The 21,345-nt window shown below is 42.8% G+C and overlaps 2 protein-coding genes and 1 pseudogene across 6 annotated transcripts in view; 2 read left to right on the plus strand and 1 right to left on the minus strand.

Annotated features, from left to right (window-relative positions):
* Positions 1–1,504, plus strand: part of LOC115567153 (NACHT, LRR and PYD domains-containing protein 3-like) — a 54,990-nt gene extending 53,486 nt beyond the window's left edge. For all 3 annotated transcript variants that reach the window (XM_030393445.1, XM_030393444.1, XM_030393443.1), the window contains exon 13: positions 65–1,504. In XM_030393445.1, coding sequence (XP_030249305.1) covers positions 65–606 — 542 coding nt within the window. In that variant the 3' untranslated portion in view covers positions 607–1,504. The remainder of the gene's footprint in view (positions 1–64) is intronic.
* LOC115567151 (NACHT, LRR and PYD domains-containing protein 3-like) overlaps positions 1–21,345 on the plus strand; it is an 88,383-nt pseudogene that overhangs the window by 36,672 nt on the left and 30,366 nt on the right.
* LOC115567155 (atrial natriuretic peptide receptor 1-like) lies at positions 4,324–19,135 on the minus strand. 3 transcript variants are annotated; one of them, XM_030393453.1, is made up of 18 exons: positions 19,111–19,135; positions 18,611–18,705; positions 17,035–17,170; positions 16,832–16,916; positions 14,946–15,063; positions 14,740–14,814; positions 13,534–13,611; positions 12,622–12,726; positions 12,418–12,489; positions 12,123–12,285; positions 11,551–11,706; positions 10,179–10,347; positions 9,038–9,184; positions 8,288–8,411; positions 8,113–8,181; positions 7,558–7,732; positions 6,559–6,657; positions 4,324–6,075 (listed from the first exon to the last, which is right to left on the minus strand). In XM_030393453.1, the coding sequence occupies exons 2-18, from the start codon at positions 18,638–18,640 to the stop codon at positions 5,930–5,932; spliced, it is 1,947 nt and encodes a 648-aa protein (XP_030249313.1). In that variant the 5' UTR covers positions 18,641–18,705; positions 19,111–19,135; the 3' UTR covers positions 4,324–5,929. The 3 variants fall into 3 exon arrangements, with proteins under 3 accessions (XP_030249313.1, XP_030249314.1, XP_030249315.1); XM_030393454.1 differs by lacking the exons at positions 18,611–18,705; positions 19,111–19,135 and adding an exon at positions 15,215–16,134 and having other exon boundaries at positions 17,035–17,083; XM_030393455.1 differs by lacking the exons at positions 18,611–18,705; positions 19,111–19,135 and adding an exon at positions 15,175–16,134 and having other exon boundaries at positions 17,035–17,083.

A 21,345-nucleotide genomic window follows, 5' to 3' on the forward strand; every position in this document is an offset into this window, starting at 1 on the left:
TTTATGGCCGAGAGGTAAAAATTGCTGTTAAAGATGTTTATTTTTGACTTCTTCCTTAAACCAGATGCATGTGAGCTAACAATGGATCCCAACACTGCTCACAAACTCCTCATCCTCTCTGACGACCAACAAAAAGTTACGCACGGCGTTGAAGAGCAGCCGTACCCCGATCACCCTGACAGGTTTGACTACTGGGCCCAAGTCCTGTCCCAGCAGGGCCTGCAGGGCCGCTGTTACTGGGAGATGGAGTGGGGAGGGAAATGGGTCGGGATCGGAGTGACCTACAAAAGCATCGGTCGCAAAGGGCCGGAAAGTGACTGTGTGATGGGATACAATGAAGTATCTTGGGGTCTGCACTGCTCTGGGAAAGGCTTCCGCGCATATCACAACTTCGAGAGCATCGTCCTCCGTGTCCCTCTGGGGGATTCTCGTGGACTGGCGGTGTATCTGGACTGGCAGGCCGGCATCCTGTCCTTCTACAGAGTTTCTTCTGGAAGGTCGCTCACACACCTGCATACCTTCGTCACTGACTTCAGTCAGCCTCTCTACCCAATATTCAAGGTTTGGGGAAAGGAATCCTCAGTGAGGCTGTGTCAGCTGGAATAACTTGGCAAAGAAAGGACTGAATCAAGGATTCTCAATCGATTTATGATTAGTCACAAAGTAAACTCTTGTAATAAGTTGTATACATGTTGCTCTTTCACTGAATATTCTGTATAGAATTAGTATACATTTTTTAAACAGTTTGATAAAGACACAATTTAAACAACCAATGATAATCATTAGGCATCTTTGGACTGGAGGAACATTTTCATTGTCTCCTTTTTATTGTTTAAGCCGAATTGTAATGTTTGTTCACACTAACCTCCAGGTAGAAAACCCTCACATCACGCATTAGACTCTATACAAGTTAATTGTCTGTTGTCATGATGTTTTTTCAGTGAATATATTTAAATGCACAGTTGACACAGTTCTAACTTATCAATAACAACACTATCAGTGAAGGAAGATAGGAGATCTCAATCAGCTGTTAAAGAAACCGCTCGAGTTGACCCAACAATAGCACTTAGTTTGACTCTGGATCATTTATTGTAATTGATTTCCCAGTAAAGTTTCCTGTTCTTAATTATAATGATGTCCTTTTAGACATTGAAGCTTATTATTATATGCCATCCATTACACGTGTTTGAAATCCATATTTAACAAAACATGTATGAATATCAGATGGTTGCTAGTACATTCCCAAGTGGTTGTAATGGTTGTCGAGGGCATTGTCTAGGAAGAGCTGGAATGTTTAATGTGAACTGATATTTCTGTCATTGGAAATGAAATATCTGTTGATCAGACAGAAAGTAAAATATGAACATTTGAACCAATTTGAATTCTGTGTAGAATGGAAGTTACTGCGCCGCTGCCATCTGGTGACACCCTCGACCCTTCACTGTTAACACACTGATCCTATGTAATTACTGAACTTAATTTAAATAAAGTTTACATGAATGCATCATTGATTCGACTTGACTCTTTGGTTACTTTTAATCACTGTCATTGAACTTTGCTTCAGGATATAATTATTTAAAAGTAATCATTTATTTTACTGTTTGTTGTCAGTTTCAGTCACATGACCCACACGCTAACCTGGAGGTGGACATGGAGATGTGGACATAAACTGCAAGTGTTGGGCACTTTTGATCCATATATCCTTCTTGCTGTCTATTTAATATTGTAATATTGTAAGAGTGAATGTTGCTAACCTTTACATGGTCAAGATCTCCAAAATCCTTCAACCATTACTAGCTGTTATGGTAAATTTGGTTGTAATTATTAATCAGACAGACAAACAGTTTACTACCTTTTTATGAAACAGAGTTGGTAAATTTGCCGTTTTCCCTTCTTCAAGGGTGGGGCCCGCGGTGATCTGATATAAATTGGATCATATTATTAATCATAATCAATAATAATCCCTTTAAGTTAAATTTGGCTATCAATAATAATTTATGATCATGAATTATTATTGATTATTATTGAGCGAAATTAAACCTAAAGGGATTATTATTGATAGCCAAATTTAACCTAAATCTCCCTTTCAATGTCCCAGGAGTGCTACATTATGGTGCCCCGTGTGAGGTGACATACAACCTAATGGTGCCCCGTGTGAGGTGGTGCACAACAACACTCTTCGTCGCTACTTTTTGTTGGTTTCATCTCCGGTCAAGAAACATTCACATATCACGTTATTCCACTGTGTTTTCTGTCTCAAAGGTGAAGTTGTAACAAGCTAAGATATCTTCAGGGTTGGGAGGGTTACTTTAAAAATGTAGTCCGATACAGTTACTAATTACCTGTTAAAAAATGTAGTCAGTAACGTAATCCAAGTACCACAATATTAAAGTAATGTAACTTGATTACTTTAAGTTACTTTTGGATTACCTCAATGCACATGCAATTAAAGACTTCCTCTGAGGAACACATAAAGCAAATTAAATATTTAATTAATTGTAGGGTATGTTAGATTTATTCAGTTTTATTCATTGACTACTAACTATTCAGCTGTATTCAAGAATTACATGACATATTACAATAATAATAATAATAATAATAATAATAATAATAATAATAGTAACAGTTATTATTAGTGTTATTGTAACTACTAGGCTTATTTCTAGTAATAGCAGTAGTAAAACACCCCCACATATAGGATGTGTGTCACTTATTTGTCCCCCAAAATTACCCATACAATTTCCTAATATAATCATGCTATTTTAATACCTTGTTGTGATCTAAAGTGTTAGTGACCCATTTCAGTCACTGCAGGTGTTTCAGGCAATTTTGTAACGTACAAGCCTCACAAGGTGGCAGTAGCTACATTTTAAGTGTCTATGGGGCCCACGCAAGTCAACAAGATTTCCACGATGAAGTCCGTGCAAATGTTTCACAATAAAAGCCTACTGAGCTATTTATGTTAGAGGACTTTTAATTTGAGACGGACACAGGAAGTGTTGAGTTTGTATTAACAATGTAATGTCTTAATTTTAACAGGGCAAACGGGAGCGAACCAAAACGAGACTTCAAAACTACCAAAAAACCTAAACACGTACCATCCCGGTCACCAGCAGCACCACCCACAGACCCAGTAGTAGTACCTAGTAGCAGCAGCAGCAGCAGTAGTTGTTACAATGACAGTCTGGTTAACAGGCTAACTAATGTTAACTTTAGCTAACAGAATTTCTGTGTAGCTAGCTAACGTTCGCAGTTTCGCTTACCATTAAATGTTTCTTTAAATTGGATGTGGAGTCCTTGGACGATGGCAGTGTGTGCACAGCTGGGAGGCATAGCTTGCACTGTACAGTGATGTTGTTCCCTCTTACTTCTTTAGAAACAAAGTAATGGCGAAATTTCCACGCAGTGAAAGCATTTTTTTCTCTAGCGCTCGAGGCCATAATGAGCCGCCTGACTTCACTTGAGAGCAGAGCGTCGTTGTGACTGACTTGTAGTTAACTGTAGTAATGTGTGCACGCGTGCATACGGCATTGCCGCATTGGCAAGTGTTAGATTCATTCATTCACATTTATTCATCATTTATTATCATGTATTTTAATTGTAATCCAACTAATAATCCCAATTTTTTTCCAAATGTATCTGTAATCTGATTACGTCTTTTTTTTCTGTAACTGTAACGGAATACAGTTACTGTTTTTTTGTATCCTAATTACGTAACGCCGTTACATGTAGTCCGTTACTCCCCAAGCCTGGATATCTTCTCAATCTCAACGATTTTGACATAAGTGGGGAAGTCTCAAATCTGATCGCCAGCACAAGATCTACTGCACAATTACTGTCCATCTTTTTTATGAACTGATTAATGTGCTTAAGCTGTTAAGTCAGAGTTAGAACAGTGTGTAACTAAACTGGGCCTGTAAAGACTAAGTAAGTAAGTAGATGAGTCTCCGTGTTCGCTGTGAGGACATTTAATGTCACCAACAACCTTTGTAGTCTCATTCAGGCACTCGTTAGCAACCACTAAGTTTTTAACACATGAGGAGCTTCAGAATTCAACTGTGGGACATTTAATGATGGATTTTATGTTGGAAAACAAAACGTGTGAATCTGTTCAGCCTGTGGGGACCACAAAGCTTATTACACACATTTAATTGAATACACATTCAACACACACTTTTGAGACTTTGAGATAAAGGGACAGGATGTGCTAACATGCTAAGTGATTTCCGTGTTTCAGGACTACGGACGACATCACTGTATATTCTGTCCGCGTGTTGTAAATCTTTCTCTCTTCCTCTTTAAACAGGAACAATGCCAGAAGACTGCAACAAACAGCACTTTATTCAGGTCAGTACAAACAAACACACACTGCTGCTGCTTCGATCTCCATTAACAACAAATGGCTAATCGCTTGAGCTGAAGCTAGCCTTTAGCCTAACGCAGGGCTGCAGGATGACAGCACAGAACGAACGAGTCGACCTGTGAAGGACTAGAATCTCTTCAGACACGATGATGAGCATCAAAGCTCATTTTTCAAAACTAGACATATATTCTGAAACTGCTCCTCCACGTGAAACACACATGTGATGTCACTTTACAAAAATATCAGTTCTTTTTTTTTTTTTTGAAACATTAAGACACGTTTACATTTGAGGCTTTTTCAGTTCATGAATCCACAAGAAAACAGCTGTTGAGTTTCAGTCCTCCTCCTGGTTAATGGCAGGCCAGACGGTGTCCAGCGTCACAGGTCCGATCGCCTGCAGACTTTCATCAAATTAATGAGATTTAATGGTAGACAAACGGAGCTCAGTGTGACAAAAAAAAAACTTCATGTAACTTTCTATTCAAAGACATTTGTGTATTGATATTTGGAGTCTATAACTTTGCAAAGCCAGACGTCATGTTTCAGTGTCGCGTGTCATTAATACTGCAAATTTAACCGAATGCGGCTCACCCGCTCAGGGACGTCGCTGCCTGCTGGTGGGGAAGTTAACCACACGCTCAGCTAGTCTTTCTTTCTGTGGAACTACAGTTTCAACACATTTTCATTGAAGCATATATCTCATCTTTGTGTCTTCTGTTGAAGTGTGTTATAAAGCGTGGAAAGAGCTCATTGTCGCCCCTCGTGACGGCTGAAAGAAAAACACCCACTGTCCTCACTGTCAGGTAGCACCGGGTGTTTTTTAGCCCTCCAGCCTCGAGGGGGGCAGCAAAGAGCTCGTTACAGCGAAGTGACGAAGTGATGAAGATGCAGACGACAGCACATTCTCACAAAGCTGATTTATAATCCTTCTGAAATGTCGTTTAAACTTCATTTTTACGGTTTATGACAAAAAAGAAAGGGATGAAGGCTAACTGGTTGTTTTGGCAAATGAATGTTAAAGGAACAGTTCACCAAGAAAGTCAGGTGAAGTCTCGTAGTCTGACTTTCCATTAGCATGGAGGGAGGAGATGATGACTGGATTGTTCCTTTAACTTCCTCTCTTCTTTTAAACAGCAGCACAGACTCTTCTCAGACAGTAAAGTCTGAGAGTCTGAGAAGATTTTCTCTGTCAGGTGCAACATCTGGAGCTCAGAATATGATGAGTGTCTTCATATTGTTGTCTTCAGCTCCTTCCTGTGATCAGTTTGAGTCCCGGCGGCTCTCTGACCAGGTTTTTCTCCGTCAGTGTCACAGAACGACGTCACTCTTCGCTTCTCTGTCTTTCTGTGTATCACTTCCACAGTCGTCCTCAATTTTTGCAGTTTTTCCTTCCGTGTGGTCGGTGCAGCAGTCTGAAACCTTCCACGTTTGTATTGTTAAGAAATAAGAAAACAACCAGGAGACGAGTCGTCTGACAGATCTGCTGCAGGCCGACGAGGATCCTGAGACCTTCTCTACTTTCCTCTCCTCTCTGTCCTCCATCGTCCTTCTGTCCGAGGTGCTTCATCATTGGCTGTCGCTCTCTCCCAGTAGCCAATAGGTGGTCATCTTCCCTTTGCCCTTGACGTCGATCTCTCCTCTCAGCTCCAGCTGGAAGCAGTTGAACTCCAGCAGAACGTCGCGAGTCGCCGCGGACACGTGGATCTTCAGTGCTGCACAAACACACATGAAGACACACACACGTTAATTTGTGTTTATGAACCCTGAATCATTTAAAAACTTACATGACTGAGCATTCATTTGCAGTCAGTCATTAGTCAACTCATAAACATGTCTGTTAGTTAACTGGTTTCTAGATGGCAGAATACTTTTTCATTGTCTTGACTAACTGTCACATGTGCAGCAGATTAAAGGGAAAGTTCACCCTGAGTTTTAGAGACATCTGAATATAACAGAACTAGATGTTGTGATCGACAGCTCGTCACCTCACATCCATTTCCACAAATCTCCTGATTAAATGATCCTCCTAAATATGAACTGAAGCAGGATCAGTTGTGTTTGGTGTTACTCCTGTAGATGATGAGCAGCGAGGTGTTCAGAGCTGAACTTTAGATGTAATAATGCTTTTGAAGCAGAATACTTGTGAACATGTTCACGTGGTTGTCATCACATGTTTGTGTGTCTGCAGTTCTGACCTTCTCCGCTGGACTCCATCCGTGACGACGTGTTGACGGTGTCACCGAACAGACAGTAACGAGGCATCTTCAGACCCACAACTCCTGCACACACCGGACCTGCAGCACGCAGAGGGGGGAGGCTTACACACCTGTCCTTAGGTAAATGAGGCGCTCCTGTTCCTTACACCTACTTTCTCCTGATAAGAGACTTCACTTACTTTATTATCACTTTTACTGTTTCACTGATTTTGGTTTTATTCAGTCAGAAACAACCTGCTGAGAAAACAATCGTCCAACATCAAACTAGAAATCACAGGTCGATCCTGACGGCTGCGTCCCAGCTTCGTTACTGATGACAGATTTAATTTGATTAGATCAGACATATTCTACTTTTTTAGAAGGGCCAGATTTGAAAAGAAAAAGCGCAGAGGAGTCAGACTTTTACATTCCAGACATCTGACTTGTAAAGATCTGACTTCAAACAATGCAGATTTTATGTTTTCTCCGCTTTGAGTTTTCACAACTGAAAAATAAATATTATTCAAGGAAATAAAGGAACAGTTTAATTTTAAATGTTATACATCTCACTATTATTAAAAACAAAGCTTGTTTTCTCCAGATGTCAAGAAAAATTTGGCCCATGAGCCAAACACAAGGTCTGAAGTTGATTATTAATCATTATTTCATTCATGTTTTTTAAAAAGATCTCACATTACTGCTCCACATGTTTAAAGCAGTTTGAATCATACAGTCAGAGCCAAATCTCTGAATCTAACACTGGTGTGTTTAACCAGTTTGATGATTTAAAAACTCATGTTTTTGTAATTAAAATGTAACATATCGTATTATTTCGTACGACCTGTAATCAGCCTGTTGTTGCTTAGGAAGACCTCGATAACAGATGTGATGTGAAGAGTTCATTCAGTAAAATTAGAGACGAAGTGTTTTTTAAAAGACACAGGCATGTTATCTCCTGTCAGATAATTATGACCTGATGGTGTATATTCTCCCACTCACCGCTGTGTATCCCGATCCTCAGTTTCAGCTGCTGTTCTGATCGGTGACGGATCTTAAACGTCCGGACGGCGTCTAGCAGGGCGAGGGCCATACGGGCGATCTCTCTGCCGTGAAGATTCCCGTTCTTCACCGGCAGCCCCGACACCACCATGTAGGCGTCGCCGATCGTCTCCACCTGGGGGCGCCACATGACCACAAACAACAGGTCAGTGTCAGAGAGGAAGTCTGTTGTTGTGGTTTTATCTCAGCTCCGCTCTGCTGCTGTTACTCTGCATATGTTTGTACATTTTCTCTTAAACTGTAATGTTTTAGGTTGTTTTGGTAGTTTGTGCTCTTATTTTGGGAGAGACAAGAAAAGCATGTGGAAGGAAGTTGATTTGATCTTTGATCACCTTGGATAAATAACAGTCTCCATTTCAAAGATTTTTATGTCTTTGCAGCATTAATGAATCTGGAGTCTTAAAATCAAGAATTATTTAAGTCATCTGTGATTCTTCTGTTTGATCAGCATTACATTTTTTTATATAATAATGACTTAAATCAGTTTGTTGTCACCTTGTAAACGTCGAAGTTGTCTATGATGGCATCGAAACAGGTGTAGAGGTCGTTCAGCAGAGTCACCACCTGCAGAGTCAGAATCAGAGAAGATGATCAGAAAATGTTCTGTTGGACCAGCAGACTTCAGGCTGCCCGCCTCATGAGGACAGGAAGGAGGTGTGGCGCCGCTCACCTCCATCGGCGTGCTCTCTGCTGAGATGGCAGTGAAACCAACAATGTCACTGAAGTAGATGGTGACGGAGTCGAAGGCTTCGGCCTGAACCGTCTCACCTCGCTTCAACTGCTCCGCCACGGAGCTGAGGACGGGCGAGAGAGGTAGGTGTAGAGATTAATACTCACTGGGGCAGTATCTGGCAGTATCAGTACTCACTGAGGCAGTATTAGTACTCACTGGGGCAGTATTAGTACTCACTGGCGCAGTATTAGTACTCACTGAGGCAGTATTAGTACTCACTGGGGCAGTATTAGTACTCACTGGCGCAGTATTAGTACTCACTGGGGCAGTATTAGTACTCACTGAGGCAGTATCTGGCAGTATTAGTACTCACTGAGGCAGTATTAGTACTCACTGGCGCAGTATTAGTACTCACTGAGGCAGTATCTGGCAGTATTAGTACTCACTGAGGCAGTATTAGTACTCACTGAGGCAGTATCTGGCAGTATTAGTACTCACTGGGGCAGTATCTGGCAGTATTAGTACTCACTGAGGCAGTATTAGTACTCACTGAGGCAGTATCTGGCAGTATTAGTACTCACTGGGGCAGTATCTGGTAGTATTAGTACTCACTGGGGCAGTATCTGGTAGTATTAGTACTCACTGGGGCAGTATCTGGCAGTATTAGTACTCACTGGGGCAGTATCTGGTAGTATTAGTACTCACTGGGGTAGTATTAGTACTCACTGGCGCAGTATTAGTACTCACTGAGGCAGTATCTGGTACAGCAGAGCTTCAGCCTTGCGTTTCTCCTCGTGGTAAGCTTGTGTTCGTTCCTCCACCAGCTCCTCCAGGTTGTTGGCGTACTGCTCCATACGGGACAGCAGGTTGTCCAGGATGTTGGTCCTCGACTCCCTGAACACAAACAGGACGATGATGACTGTTGATGGTGTCGGGCGTCAGAGACTACAGGTGTTTAAATCTCCATCATAAAGCACAGAGATGCATAATTCCCAGTTTTTATCTCCCGCGCTACGTTAAAGGTGCAATCAGCCATGTTTCAGAGGCTTTTCACACAACATGATATGAAATTCAGCAGATTCTGTTTCTTTCTGTTGTCCTGCACTGTTGTCTTATCTGTTCATGTATTAAAGGGACAGTCGGGTCTTCTGATGTTGGCTTGTCTGATGTGCTCATCATTAGACCGTCAGCTCTGTGGAGAGGCAGCGTAGCACTGCTGAGCTGTACCAGCAGCAAAACTTAATCTAGTCCCACCTTAATATATTTATCTGTTTAAGTGTACAGTGTAAACAAAAACAGATATATATATTTTAGACGGCTAAAATACGTCTTCCTGCTGGTTTGAGCTGTACAATACTCTGACGGACAGCTGACAGTCATCAGTACAGGACATCAGACAACCCCACATCATCACTTTAAAACATGTACAGAGAGGAGATGGAAACAGAAAAGATGCTTCAGGATAACAGAACGAAGCCGAGTATCTGGTGAGTGCTGATTCTGATCAGAGGCTAAACTTTACCCACACAGTCTCTCTCTCTCTCTACCCCTTAAGATAGCACTTGAACTTTCAAGTTTTAATCCTAAAACTTTTAAAAACAGAGTCTCTTGTTTATCCAAATTACTGGCGTCTGTCCCTCCCCTCCCGTCTGTTTGCACAAAAGCTCTATTTTCTCCAGTTTCCTTAATAAACCTGCACTGAGAAGCAGTTGAAGGAAATGACTGGACCTTTTTGAACACGGAACTATACATCTGTCAGCTGTTTTTAAAGGTCCAGTGGGCTCGGAGCTATGAGCCACAAACAGGAAGTCAGAAAGCAGAGCGGCCAGAATCCATATCTGACTCCTCGTCTTGAAGCCAATCCTCTGATTCTTGTTGCAGCACTCACTTGTTCTGTTTGCGCAGCAGCAGGTGGATGTGGTTGAACTCCGGCCGTTCTGTCGGCTCCTCGGCCCAGCAGCGCTGCATCAGCTGACCCAGCTCAGGACTGTGGCTCTGGGGGTCGATGGTCGGTCTGAGGCAGGGCCACTCGCCCAGAACCACCCGGTCCACGATCTCTGCAGCGGGAGAGGAGCATCAGGAGACATGAACGGTCCTCACAGGTGACTGTTTAAAACATTGTTCTCTTATATACTCTAATACACCATGTTGACACAGAATCAATCCTGTCTCAGCTTTCAACCACATGTGATGGTCATCCTCAGGGAATGAAGATGTTTCACATGATGAAGAAAAAAAAGTTTTTGGGGAGGATCGTAACTAGCAAATAAACAACTAAAAATAGACGGATGGTTATTAAACTGCAGTGAAAATGAGAAGAAATGTAGCAACACTGGACTGAAGGAGAGATACTTTGTTGGACGAAGAAATAAAAGTAATTATCGATGCGTCTGACTGTGGACAGAAATAATGAGCTGGTTATCTTGTGAAGTGTTCTCTGGAGATTTACTTGCTGCAGATGTTTGTGCGTAAAACAGACTTCAATTAATATCTTAAAGCCTAGAAGTCCACTGAAGAATCATCTATTTATAAGGATATTTCTTTAAGAATAGTTCCCATGTCAACTTTAAGGATTCTCTGATTTAAAATGTATATAAACACACAATGGAAAATTACACTTTGAAATACACGAGGCCTTTGACAGACTGCAGGCCGACAGCTCTGAAGCTGGAGGACTCTTTCAGAGGTTCAGTTCCTGGAAAGTGTTTGTGGAAAGAAAAAAAAGAGTGCAGATTTATCGAAGCGCCGTCCGGCTCGCTGATCATCACCGCCGCCAACAGGTCAGAGAAAAAGAAAGAATCCCCCGGAGAACCTCTTTTCTCTCTCAGCCTCCTTCTCCTCTGTTCGGGTTTATTTTCTGGTTTTCAGTCGTGTCATGCTCCGTCTCTAATTCACCTCATTGAGCCGTCGTCACGACTCGGACTAAATCAGCTCAAATCCCTCCATCCGTCCAGCCGATGACCTCGGCTTTGTTTGCTGCTCTCCTGATCGACGACTGAACACAGCAGCAGCTTCCAATCAGGTCAATAACACAATCAGGAGACGGACAGACCCAAAGGACACGGTTCACTCACTGATGAAAAACATCTAATTAATAATGGAGGACAAACTGTTCTGCAAAAGCTGCGTCTTAGTTCTTTTAGATAATTTCTTGTAACATTTCCGTCGTCATTATTATGACATTAAAACTTTGGCCACATTTTGACTATTTACTGGAGGACGGGACCGAACAGGTGCTGTGTGTGTGTTCTGGATCCTACCTTTAGGGCTGAGCGGGTCGCCCTCCAGGTAAAAGGCTCCTCTGCGCAGTGCCACCTCCTGGAGGACAATGCCGAAGCTGTAGACGTCTCCTTTCTGAGTTCCCTGAGGAGGAGGAGACTCCATCCGGAGCAGCTCTGGAGCCATCCACAACCTCTCTGCAGGCGGAGGACAGACACCACGTATACAGTCAGGGAACAGCAGGTTTTAATAAGACGTCAAGTTTTAGAAGGTTATTGGTTCTTTTACAGCTTCTGGGAAATATCTGCGTAAACTACTGATTTTGCTGTATTTATAATTATTTAATTAAGAGTCAGGTGATGACTGGATTCAGACGGTATTTCACGAAGGCAAAGTTCTTGTTCTGCTTCTGTATTTAGAACACTTTATATTCTTTGGATTCTCTTGTTTTTAGAAAGACATAAGTTTCAAAAAGGTCTCATCTTGTAGCTTTGCACAGTCCTGTATGTGAGTACTGAAACTGACTTCATTCTATAAATCTTGACTTCATGTGTGGAAAGGAACGAGCAGCTGTGGTTCACTGTAGTAAAGACGATAAAGCACTAAAACTCACGGGCGTAGTAAGCGTGAGCATCTTTTCCTGAGTTGTCGTCAGATCGAAAGCTGGACAAACCGTAGTCGGTGATCTTCAGGACGAAGCGGTTGTCAACAACACAGTTGGAGGACTTGAGTTTACCGTGAGAGAGGATGACGCTGTTGTGGAGGAACACCATGCCCTGCAGAGAGAGAGAGGTACTCAAAGACAAACACTCACTGCAAACTATCAGGTGCATGACATTCATTGGATGTACTATTAAATAATAACATAATCCCTTTTTTGTACTAATAAGCAGAATAAAGAAACTGACCTTGACGATGTCGTTGATGAGAGAATATTTGAACATCCAGTCCAGAGTGATGCTGTCGTTCTCCAAGATGTCCTGAACACACAAAACGCAGACTGTCAACAAACAACCGAGCAGACAGACAGACAGACAGACAGACAGACAGACAGACAGGTAGGCAGACAGGTAGACAGACAGGTAGACAGACAGGTAGACAGGTGTGTGTACCTGCAGACTTCCTCTGGGACAGTACTCTGTGATGATACAGGTGTTTGGATGGTCGACGCACGCTCCGATGAACCTCGTCAGGTGTTCGTTCTGGACGTCTCTCATCTGTACAAATAAATACATTAATATATGTTACGCCCTCCCCTCCTCTGTTTTCTCCCCCTCCTCTGTTTTCTCCCCATCCTCTGTTTTCTCCCTCTCCTCTGTTTTCTCCCCCTCCTGTTTTCTCCCCCTCCTCTCCTCCTCTTCGATTCAGCCCTGCCCCACATTTAACGGAGGTTGGAGGAGAACGGTCTCTCTCAGGTTCTGTGTTCTGAAGATGGAGGTCTGCTAGTCCTGTGTTTAATTGTTTAGTTTATGTAGTTTTTTATAGTCTAGAGAGAGAAGTTCTGGGTCCAGTGTGCAGCCGGCCCAGACTTCTCTCCTCCTCTTGTTCATTCTGGCCTCCAGACTCCAGACAGTTTTGGTTATTTTGGGTCTTGGTTTGTGAATAAAAATCATCTCTTTTTGCAGACGTGTTCTTGGATACTGTGTTCTTTTTAATATGTCACAAGGTCGAGCAAACTGAGTGTTTTGTTGTGGCCGAAACAACATAAATATAAATGTATTTATGCTGCACACACACAGGAAATGTCCACTGTGTTTAGAGTGTGTCAGTCTGAAACCCTCCCAGTGACTCAGTGAACATGTCGGACTGAACAACATCTGGATGATTTATTGATTCTTAAAGCTAAATATGTAAAGTCCTGATCGGCTGTTGGTCCCTTTTAGCTGTCCAGCTGTGTAGGAAACAGGAGCAGATCATTTTAAAACTTCTTGTTGCCATGACTGAGCAGCTCTGACCCAAACATCCCTCGTCTCTCGTCTGAAAGCTGTTCTGAAGTGTGAAGAAGTGAACCGTCGGACACTCACGTGTTTGAGTTCAAACAGGATCTCCCTGTTCAGCTCGATGCGTTTCCTGTCGGTGTATTTTATAGCCACGATGTTTCCCTGAGAGAACACAAAGAGAAGATCACATTAAAACCTTTCAACACCGATCTAAAACTTACATTGAATTATAAACTCTGAATCTGGAGAAGTTAGCTGGCAGCTCTCTATAAACAAACACCTTAGCAAGAAAGATCTTTTCATTTTTATAGTTTGCAGTGATTTTATATTTCTTCAAAATAAAGATCCTCTGCCTTCATCCAGCCAACATCTGCAGCACAACATCAGTACATAAACAGATATTTACTGAAGAGCGACTCTTCATTTCAACAAATATAATTATTTTAAAACACCTAACAACTACAAGGTCAGATAAACCTCATGAGAGCTCTTCACTGCCGACAGAGTACATGTTGTTTTATTAATAATGATCCAGTTCGACCATCTGTGTCTCTGATCTCAGTCATGATTTAACACGTCTGTTAGTCTCTGTTACTCTCAGCCGGATATAAACTGTCATCACCACAGAAAACAGATTAACAATCATCAGCACAATGATGCAGATGGTGAAGTCATTAACAGTATTTGTGTTCTTCACTAAACCTGCTGATTTTTGCTTTGTTGGTCTGAAATCTGATTAAAAAAATAATAAGCCCATGTGGTGGAAAACAGTTTCAACCAGTGAGTCTCCGCAGTGAATGTGATAAAGAAATATTGCTCTCAGACACGTTTTGAAACGACCGCTCAGACAACATCTGTTGTGGTATTATGTTTGTCAGAAGAAAGTGCAGACCACATGTGCAGACAGGATGTCAAAGGACAAAACCTCAGAGACGGAGCACTTACTTGTGTGTGAAACACAAAGGATCAACAGTCTGAAATCTCAATTATCTAAAAACCAAACATTGAAAAAAGAAAACATGCAGTTTCCCGACTAAACAGGAAAAAATAATTAGCTTTTCGGCATGAGGAGGTTGAAGGCATCACTTCCTGTCACAGGAACGAGCTTTTCGACAACGCGACCAACTCATGCAAACTAAAGAGGCTTTCAGGGGCCGCATGTAATCTGATTCCAGCTGCGTGAGAGCAGACAACAGGCAGTAATTTACATGAAAATGTGTGTCATTAGACCTCCTGTGCTGCACATTCAGTCGGACTCATCATCAGCATACAGAAGATAAACACACTGACCTTGTAGTATCCAGTCTTTGCAAAAACCTGAAGGTTTCCATCTCCGGTCAACAGGGAGCCGTAGTTAGAGCCTCTCTGCAGACACACACAGGATCAGAGAGAGAGAGAGTGTGTGTGTGTTTGTGTGTGTGTGTCTGTGTGTGTGTGTGTGTGTGTGTGTGTGTGTGTGTGTGTGTGTGTGTGTGTGTGTGTGTGTGTGTACTCACCAGCGACAGTGTGATCCTGCTGCCGCTGCGCAGCACTTTGTCCAGGTTGCTCATCTGGATGTCGTCCCAGCAGATCCTCCACAGCTGAGCCACCAGCTCCTTCTCCAGCTTCATCCTCCTGCAGAGAGACGTCACAATAAAAGCAGCAGAGGCCGAAATATCACGACCACCGAAAAAACGTTCAGTCCCTTTTCCATAATTCAGCTGGGTATTGTCTCTCATTACACACTTTTTAAATGTATGTATTTATTTAATCGTGAGGTCTGTACAGTCTCTGATGCGTTTGAGGAGGGAGCAGCGACTGAGAAGATGAGGTTTGCATCAGAGGAGCGGAGGCTACGGGACGGGGTGTGGCGGTGGAGCAGGTCGGCCTGGTTGTCGAGGGCTTTGTGAGTGAAGAGGGTGATTTTGAAGTGTATCCGTCGTGGGACAGAAGGCCAGTGGAGGTTCTGGAGTAACGGGGGTGATGTGGTCACAGGTGCGGTTATGGATGAGCAGCTGAACAGCAGAGTTCTGGACATATCAGAGTTTATTTCACTGGACGCTGGTTTGATTCCCCTGGTCTGCACGTCAAAGTGTCCTTGACCAAATACTGAACGCCAAACTGCTCCTGATGTGCTGGTCGGCACCTTACATGGCAGCCAACCATCGGTGTATAAATGTATAAAGTACTGGAAGTCTATTTGGACAAAAGCGTCTGCTAAATGTAAATGTAAATGTATTTAAGAGTTTGGACGGTGTTGTTGGTAATCAATAATCAATTCTGGATGTGATGAAGGTGTGGATCGGGGTTTCTGCAGCAGAGAAAGGGAGTGATGGGCGGAGACGGGCTATGTTTGAGGGATCTGGGGGGCCAAATGATGACGTGTCCGATTTGTCGCAGTTCCGTTGGAGGAAGTTAGATTGAATCCAGGATTGTAACTCAGTGAGGCGGTTGTTGAGTGTGGAGTGAGTGTCAGCGGTGATGTGGATTTGGACGTGTAACCATGTCGGTGAGGACCGGTGGAGGAGGTGCAGTTGTTGATATGGATGAACTGCTGTCTGTTTGTGAGATATGATTTGAACCAGGAGAGGGCGGTGTCGGTGATGTTGAGGGAGGATTCAAGGCTGGAGAGAAGAATGGAGTGGTTGATGGTGTCATGAGCTGCCGTGTGGTCCGGGAGGAAGAGGACGCTGAAGTGACCGGAGTCTGCAGAGAGGAGGAGGCTCGTTAGTGACTTTAAGGAAGGCTGTTTCTGTGCTATGTGGAGAACGGAAGCTGGACTGAAAAGGTTCAAACAGGTCGGTGGAGGTGAGGTGGGTTTTAAGGGAGGTTTGAGACAGGATAGAAAGGTGTCATGATGTCAGGGATGAGTCCAGGAGCTGAGGGAGGAGATTATTATTGTGATGAGGAAAGAGATGGCTGGAAGATAGTTCTCGACCAGGTGGGATGGGACGGGATCCAGGTGACATGATGGTGGACAGGTCCCTTGGAGACACAGGGAGGTGGTGAAGGAGTGGAGGGGTCAGGGCCAGGAGAGGTGGACAGGCTGCTGTAGAAACTGTCTTGAAAGGAAGGAGTTGTATTTATCTGTTGTGGAGGAGTTGGAGGTTGTTGTCAATCGGTGTGAGAAGTTTGTTTATGGTGGAGGAAGGAGCTTTAGGGTTGGTGGAGCAAAAGTGAATCAGTCTTTCAAACTGATGTTTGTGGGATTTCATTTGACAGGAGTGAACCAGGGAGCAGAGTGAGTGAATGAGACTGCAGTTTCTAATTTGCCATCTGTGAATATTATCTTGATGAACCAAACCTGGAAGTATCATAAACTTGTGTTCATTGTGGAGGAAACCAGAGCAATGCAAATACATCATCCCTACATCAGTCTGTTGGGTTCAGAGAGTTTAATCACCTGTAGATGAAGACGGTGATGGTGAGCGTCATCGTGAAGATGAAGAAGAGGACGATGGAGACCATCTGGTGGATGGTGATCGTCTCTGTCGGAGAGAGAAGATATTTATTAACCTTTTCTGACACAACATGAATTAAGTACCAACTATGAATTATCTTAACACAGTGTGTGAGTCTGTGAACTGATCCTGAGTTGTCACTGACTTGCGAGGCAGATGGGATTGTCGTTCTTGAAGCCACAGACGGGAACATCCGGAGGACGGACTCCGCCCAGCCAGTGCAGTGCGGTTCCAGGTATGGCGGTCAGCTGCTCCTCTGAACTGTTGTACACCAAAACTATCTGGAATAAATCCACAAACACATTAAAGATGATTAATACACTGCAAATATATCATCACCAAGTCAAACCGCGTGAGCAGGACGGTGATGCAGAGCAGTGATTATCTTTGTCCACCATTTTGTACCCTGATGACCCTCAAGGTGCAAACAAGTCGAGTTTTGAATAAAAGGCTTTTGAATTAATTCAAGTGTTTTTGTTCCTGCACCACAGAAGTACCTGAAGGTGGTTTTCTGCTCTCGTGTGCCGACACGTTTCATCAACAGCACCGCTGTTTATATTGAGTTTGTTGATATAAAGAATCCTCGAACCAACCACCACATTTTTAAAAAGTTTGAGTCTGCTATAAATATTATATTATATTATAACTGTATTTCAACTGTCAGACACAGTCAAAGAGTCATTTTACACCAGCAGTATTATGACGTCTTCATGAGTTTAACCGGCGCTACACTTCAGATGGTTGGACGGTTCCCAGAGGATTCACAGGACTGCAGCGAGGCGACAGGACGGATTCAACCGTCACACTGAGACCCTGAGAAACTATCAGGATGTGTGATCGAGGCTGATGAACAGACAGAGAGGTGTGATGGTGGAACAGAGCGAGAGGAGGCAAGAGATCAATTCAATCTGAAGAAAAAGAAGGGAACGTTTAGGAGAACAGGGTTCTGTCACGTTTAAGCCGTCAGTAACTTACAGACAGACGTGGCAAACACATCCTCTCCTCCAGGAGAAGTTAGGAAACTTGTGTAGAAACAGACTCTGGTAAAAGTAGAAGTACTGATTCAGCTTGTTTACTCCAGTAAAGTAATAGATTACAGGCTCTGACATGTACTCAGAGTATCAGAGTAAAAAGTCTCCCTCTGAAGGACATTTGTGGTCAAAGCTAACTGAAGCTCACGTCATATTAATAGAATTCAAAGACTATTAAAGTTAAAGGTAGAATCAGTAGGATTTGTCCCAGCTGTTCCTGAACGCACCACAAAGACAGTTGATTGTTGAGTCTCATTCCCAGGACGTCAAATAGACACATGTTGGGTTGGTAAAGCGTCCCGAGCAGCAACAAAGAGAGAAAATCAGAAACTCTCTGCAGATACGAGACACTAACACGCCTTTTCTCCACATTCCAGTCTCCCTCTCTGTCTGTTTACGCCTTCTTACGGCTTTTACGTCTTTGTCTCGTGTCGCTGCGTCTGCCGTGCGTGATGTGCTCTGATTGGTCCACATCAGGCTGCTGATGCTGGGAAATAACAAGAATCCAGAATTCACCTCAGATGCATCAAACTAAAGTAACGAGGCTGTTCTGAAGCTGTGAGGAGGAGAAAGTTCAGCTGTAGAGAGGAAAAGTCACACAGATACTCAGAGTACAGTATCAGATACATGAAACATCTACAGTAACTAAGTATTTGTGTGTGTGTGTGTGTGTGTGTGTGTGTGTGTGACCTGGAAGGCGCTGGTGTTGGTGTCGATCATGTCCCACAGAGCGAAGTTCGTCTCTCTGTCTCCGCTCTCGTCCAGGTGAACCGTCCCAGTTACACCTGAGCAACATGAACAGAGACACACGTTTAAGCATTCATCCAGAACTTGTTTTATTTACAAATTAATAAAGTAAATAAAGTACGTTCAAACAGAGAGAGGTGGAACGTCTTCAAGAAACTGGAACACGTCCAGCTGACTACGATACAGCAAGAATTCAAGTTCAGCGATATAGTTCAGGCCTCTACTTGGAAATTAGACCATAATTAACATGATTTCTGGATGAATTAAATTAAAGACTTCTTTCTCAGTTATCCTTTTTTACATGCTGTCTGGTAACAATCAAACACATGTTTTTTAACCAGTTAAGATATCTTTAAACGTATAATATGTCACGCCTGCTGCTCGGGGGGCGTTGCGTGCTAACGTTAGCTTCTGACCAGCGTACAGTAAAGTACTAAACTCACGTCACTGTAGATGTAAACACCTTTAAACCTCCGCTGCTGATGAGAATGTATCTGATGTAACTCAGGTTCAAACACTCACAGATGAGATTGTGGCAGGAAGTGCATCATGGCATTTCCTCCCCAGAGGTAAGGGGAGGGGTTTAGAGGAAAATGAAGAACACCTGGGAGCTGGGGGGAGGGTAATGCCAGTTACACCAAGACAGCATGGAGGAGATCAGGAGGAAGCGAGGCGGAATAGGAGAAAACACCACACAGAGCCTGTGAAGGACCAAAGCAACCCGGAGTGTGTGCGAGGGCAGGCGGATGTCTTGAGGCGCAGCACTTGGAAGCTAAAACCGGTCTGGGCTGAAAACTACTGCAGATAAGTGGTCGCTGCTTGTTGCTCTCCAGACTTCTTCCTCCCTCCTAAGTCACTGTCTTCACCTTCTCTCAGGGAAAAGGCAAAGCTACCAAACCCCTCACCCTGTTCCCTGTCTCCATCTGCCCCCATCTGCCCCCCATATACACTTACATACGCATCACACACACTCTCACATACATTCTGGATGACCAGAACGAACTAAACTTACTTAAACTCCTTCTGCAACCATTCACTTGTGACTTTTTATGGTGAATGTGATCTTTCTTCTTTTATATCAACTGTGGACTTTGGGACTATATTTTGCTCTCATTGGATATTGCCATTTAAAATATGTTGATTTATTGCTTGATGGACCTTCTTATTTCCTGAATTGATTTAAGTGTGTTGATTCTTGGTTTGTTTGTGCCTGATCATTAATTGATTAACACTTCTTTTTCAGACGCTATGGTGGTGAGTGTTTTATTTGTTGTATCTATGTTTTGTAGCTAGGTCCGTAGGCTAGCGGGATTCTGACGCTGTTAATTTACAGATACTTTCAGATTTATATATTTGTTTCTTTTCACATTTAAAGAAAAGAACGACAGGTAGAATTTTTCCCCTGTCTGGCGCCCAACTTAAGGGTATCTGTTTCCAGCCCCTACGCTACAAGGTATTGTTTATAAGTTTTATTCAAATTAAATTCAGCCTTGCTTGCCGACTTCCCTATCACAGCAGTGCGGTGACGTAATGAAACGCGGTTACATTGAGTAAACTTTCTCTGGTTGTAACGTTGTTGGAAACATCTGAGACGACGTACGTTCACAACTCAACAACAATGCACGATTTATACATTTATCTTTAGAGCAGTTTTTGGTCCAAATACCTCAAAATCGAGTTAATGTACTTTTCACAGTTTCATTGCTACATTTATGGCTGAACAACAGTCACAGGGGACAGTTTACTGCATTGAGTAATCTAAAATACATTTTCCTGATTACACATACATACTTTCACTGACAGACTTTTATATTCAGAACATTTACTTGTAACTGAGTACTTTTACTGAGTGGTATCACGACTTTTACTGAGGTGAAGGAGCTGAAGGATCTGTTGAGGGGGGTCGACTTCACCCTCTGATTTGTGGATGGAAAAAATGAAAATAGCCACCAGATGTTAATTACAGCCAATTAGCAATTAGATGGTTTGCATGTGCAAGTGTGTGGTTGTGTGTTTCCATGGAAACAACAAGGTAATTAGGCATCAACAGAGAGCCGGCAGTGATTGGTCGAACAGGTCACACATGAAGAAAACAACAGCGGTGAAGATGGATGGATAGTTATGTATATAAAATAGATTAATAAAATGCTCACTGACAGCTGGTTTTGTTCTGATCTTTCAGCTGAAGTTGTTTGTCTCCTTGTAAAAAGTGTCAGTTTGTGGCAGCATGTCTGTACCAGCCTGTCTGCTTCTGTGTCTAAAGTGCTAAAGTCTTACCTGCCAACATTGATCAGCTGTTTGAACACACTGTTTACACTGATTTCACCATTTACACTCCATTTATGAAAGAAGAAACATGTTATTGATCTAAACATGTCACATGTTACAAAGACACTAAACAGTAACAATATAGGCTACTTCTTTGTCCCCGTGGAGAAAGTCCCCAGACTCCCTTTAAAAAACCACTGTATTTTGTTAGTTGTAGGGTTATGAGAAATGTTATGATTGTAAAATAATATCTAAACAAATTATCACTTTTGTTAGCCTTCTTGTAAATTGTGATTTATTTGCTTATAGAGCAGGAAAGTCAGATCCAAACAGCCTCGTTGTCTCACATCTCTCCGTCTGCGTCCTCTGTTCTGGATAAGCGCCTCACAGTTTAAAACCTCTCGATTAAG

Source organism: Sparus aurata, chromosome 17 (assembly GCF_900880675.1).
Source record: "Sparus aurata chromosome 17, fSpaAur1.1, whole genome shotgun sequence".
Lineage (NCBI taxonomy): Eukaryota > Metazoa > Chordata > Actinopteri > Spariformes > Sparidae > Sparus > Sparus aurata.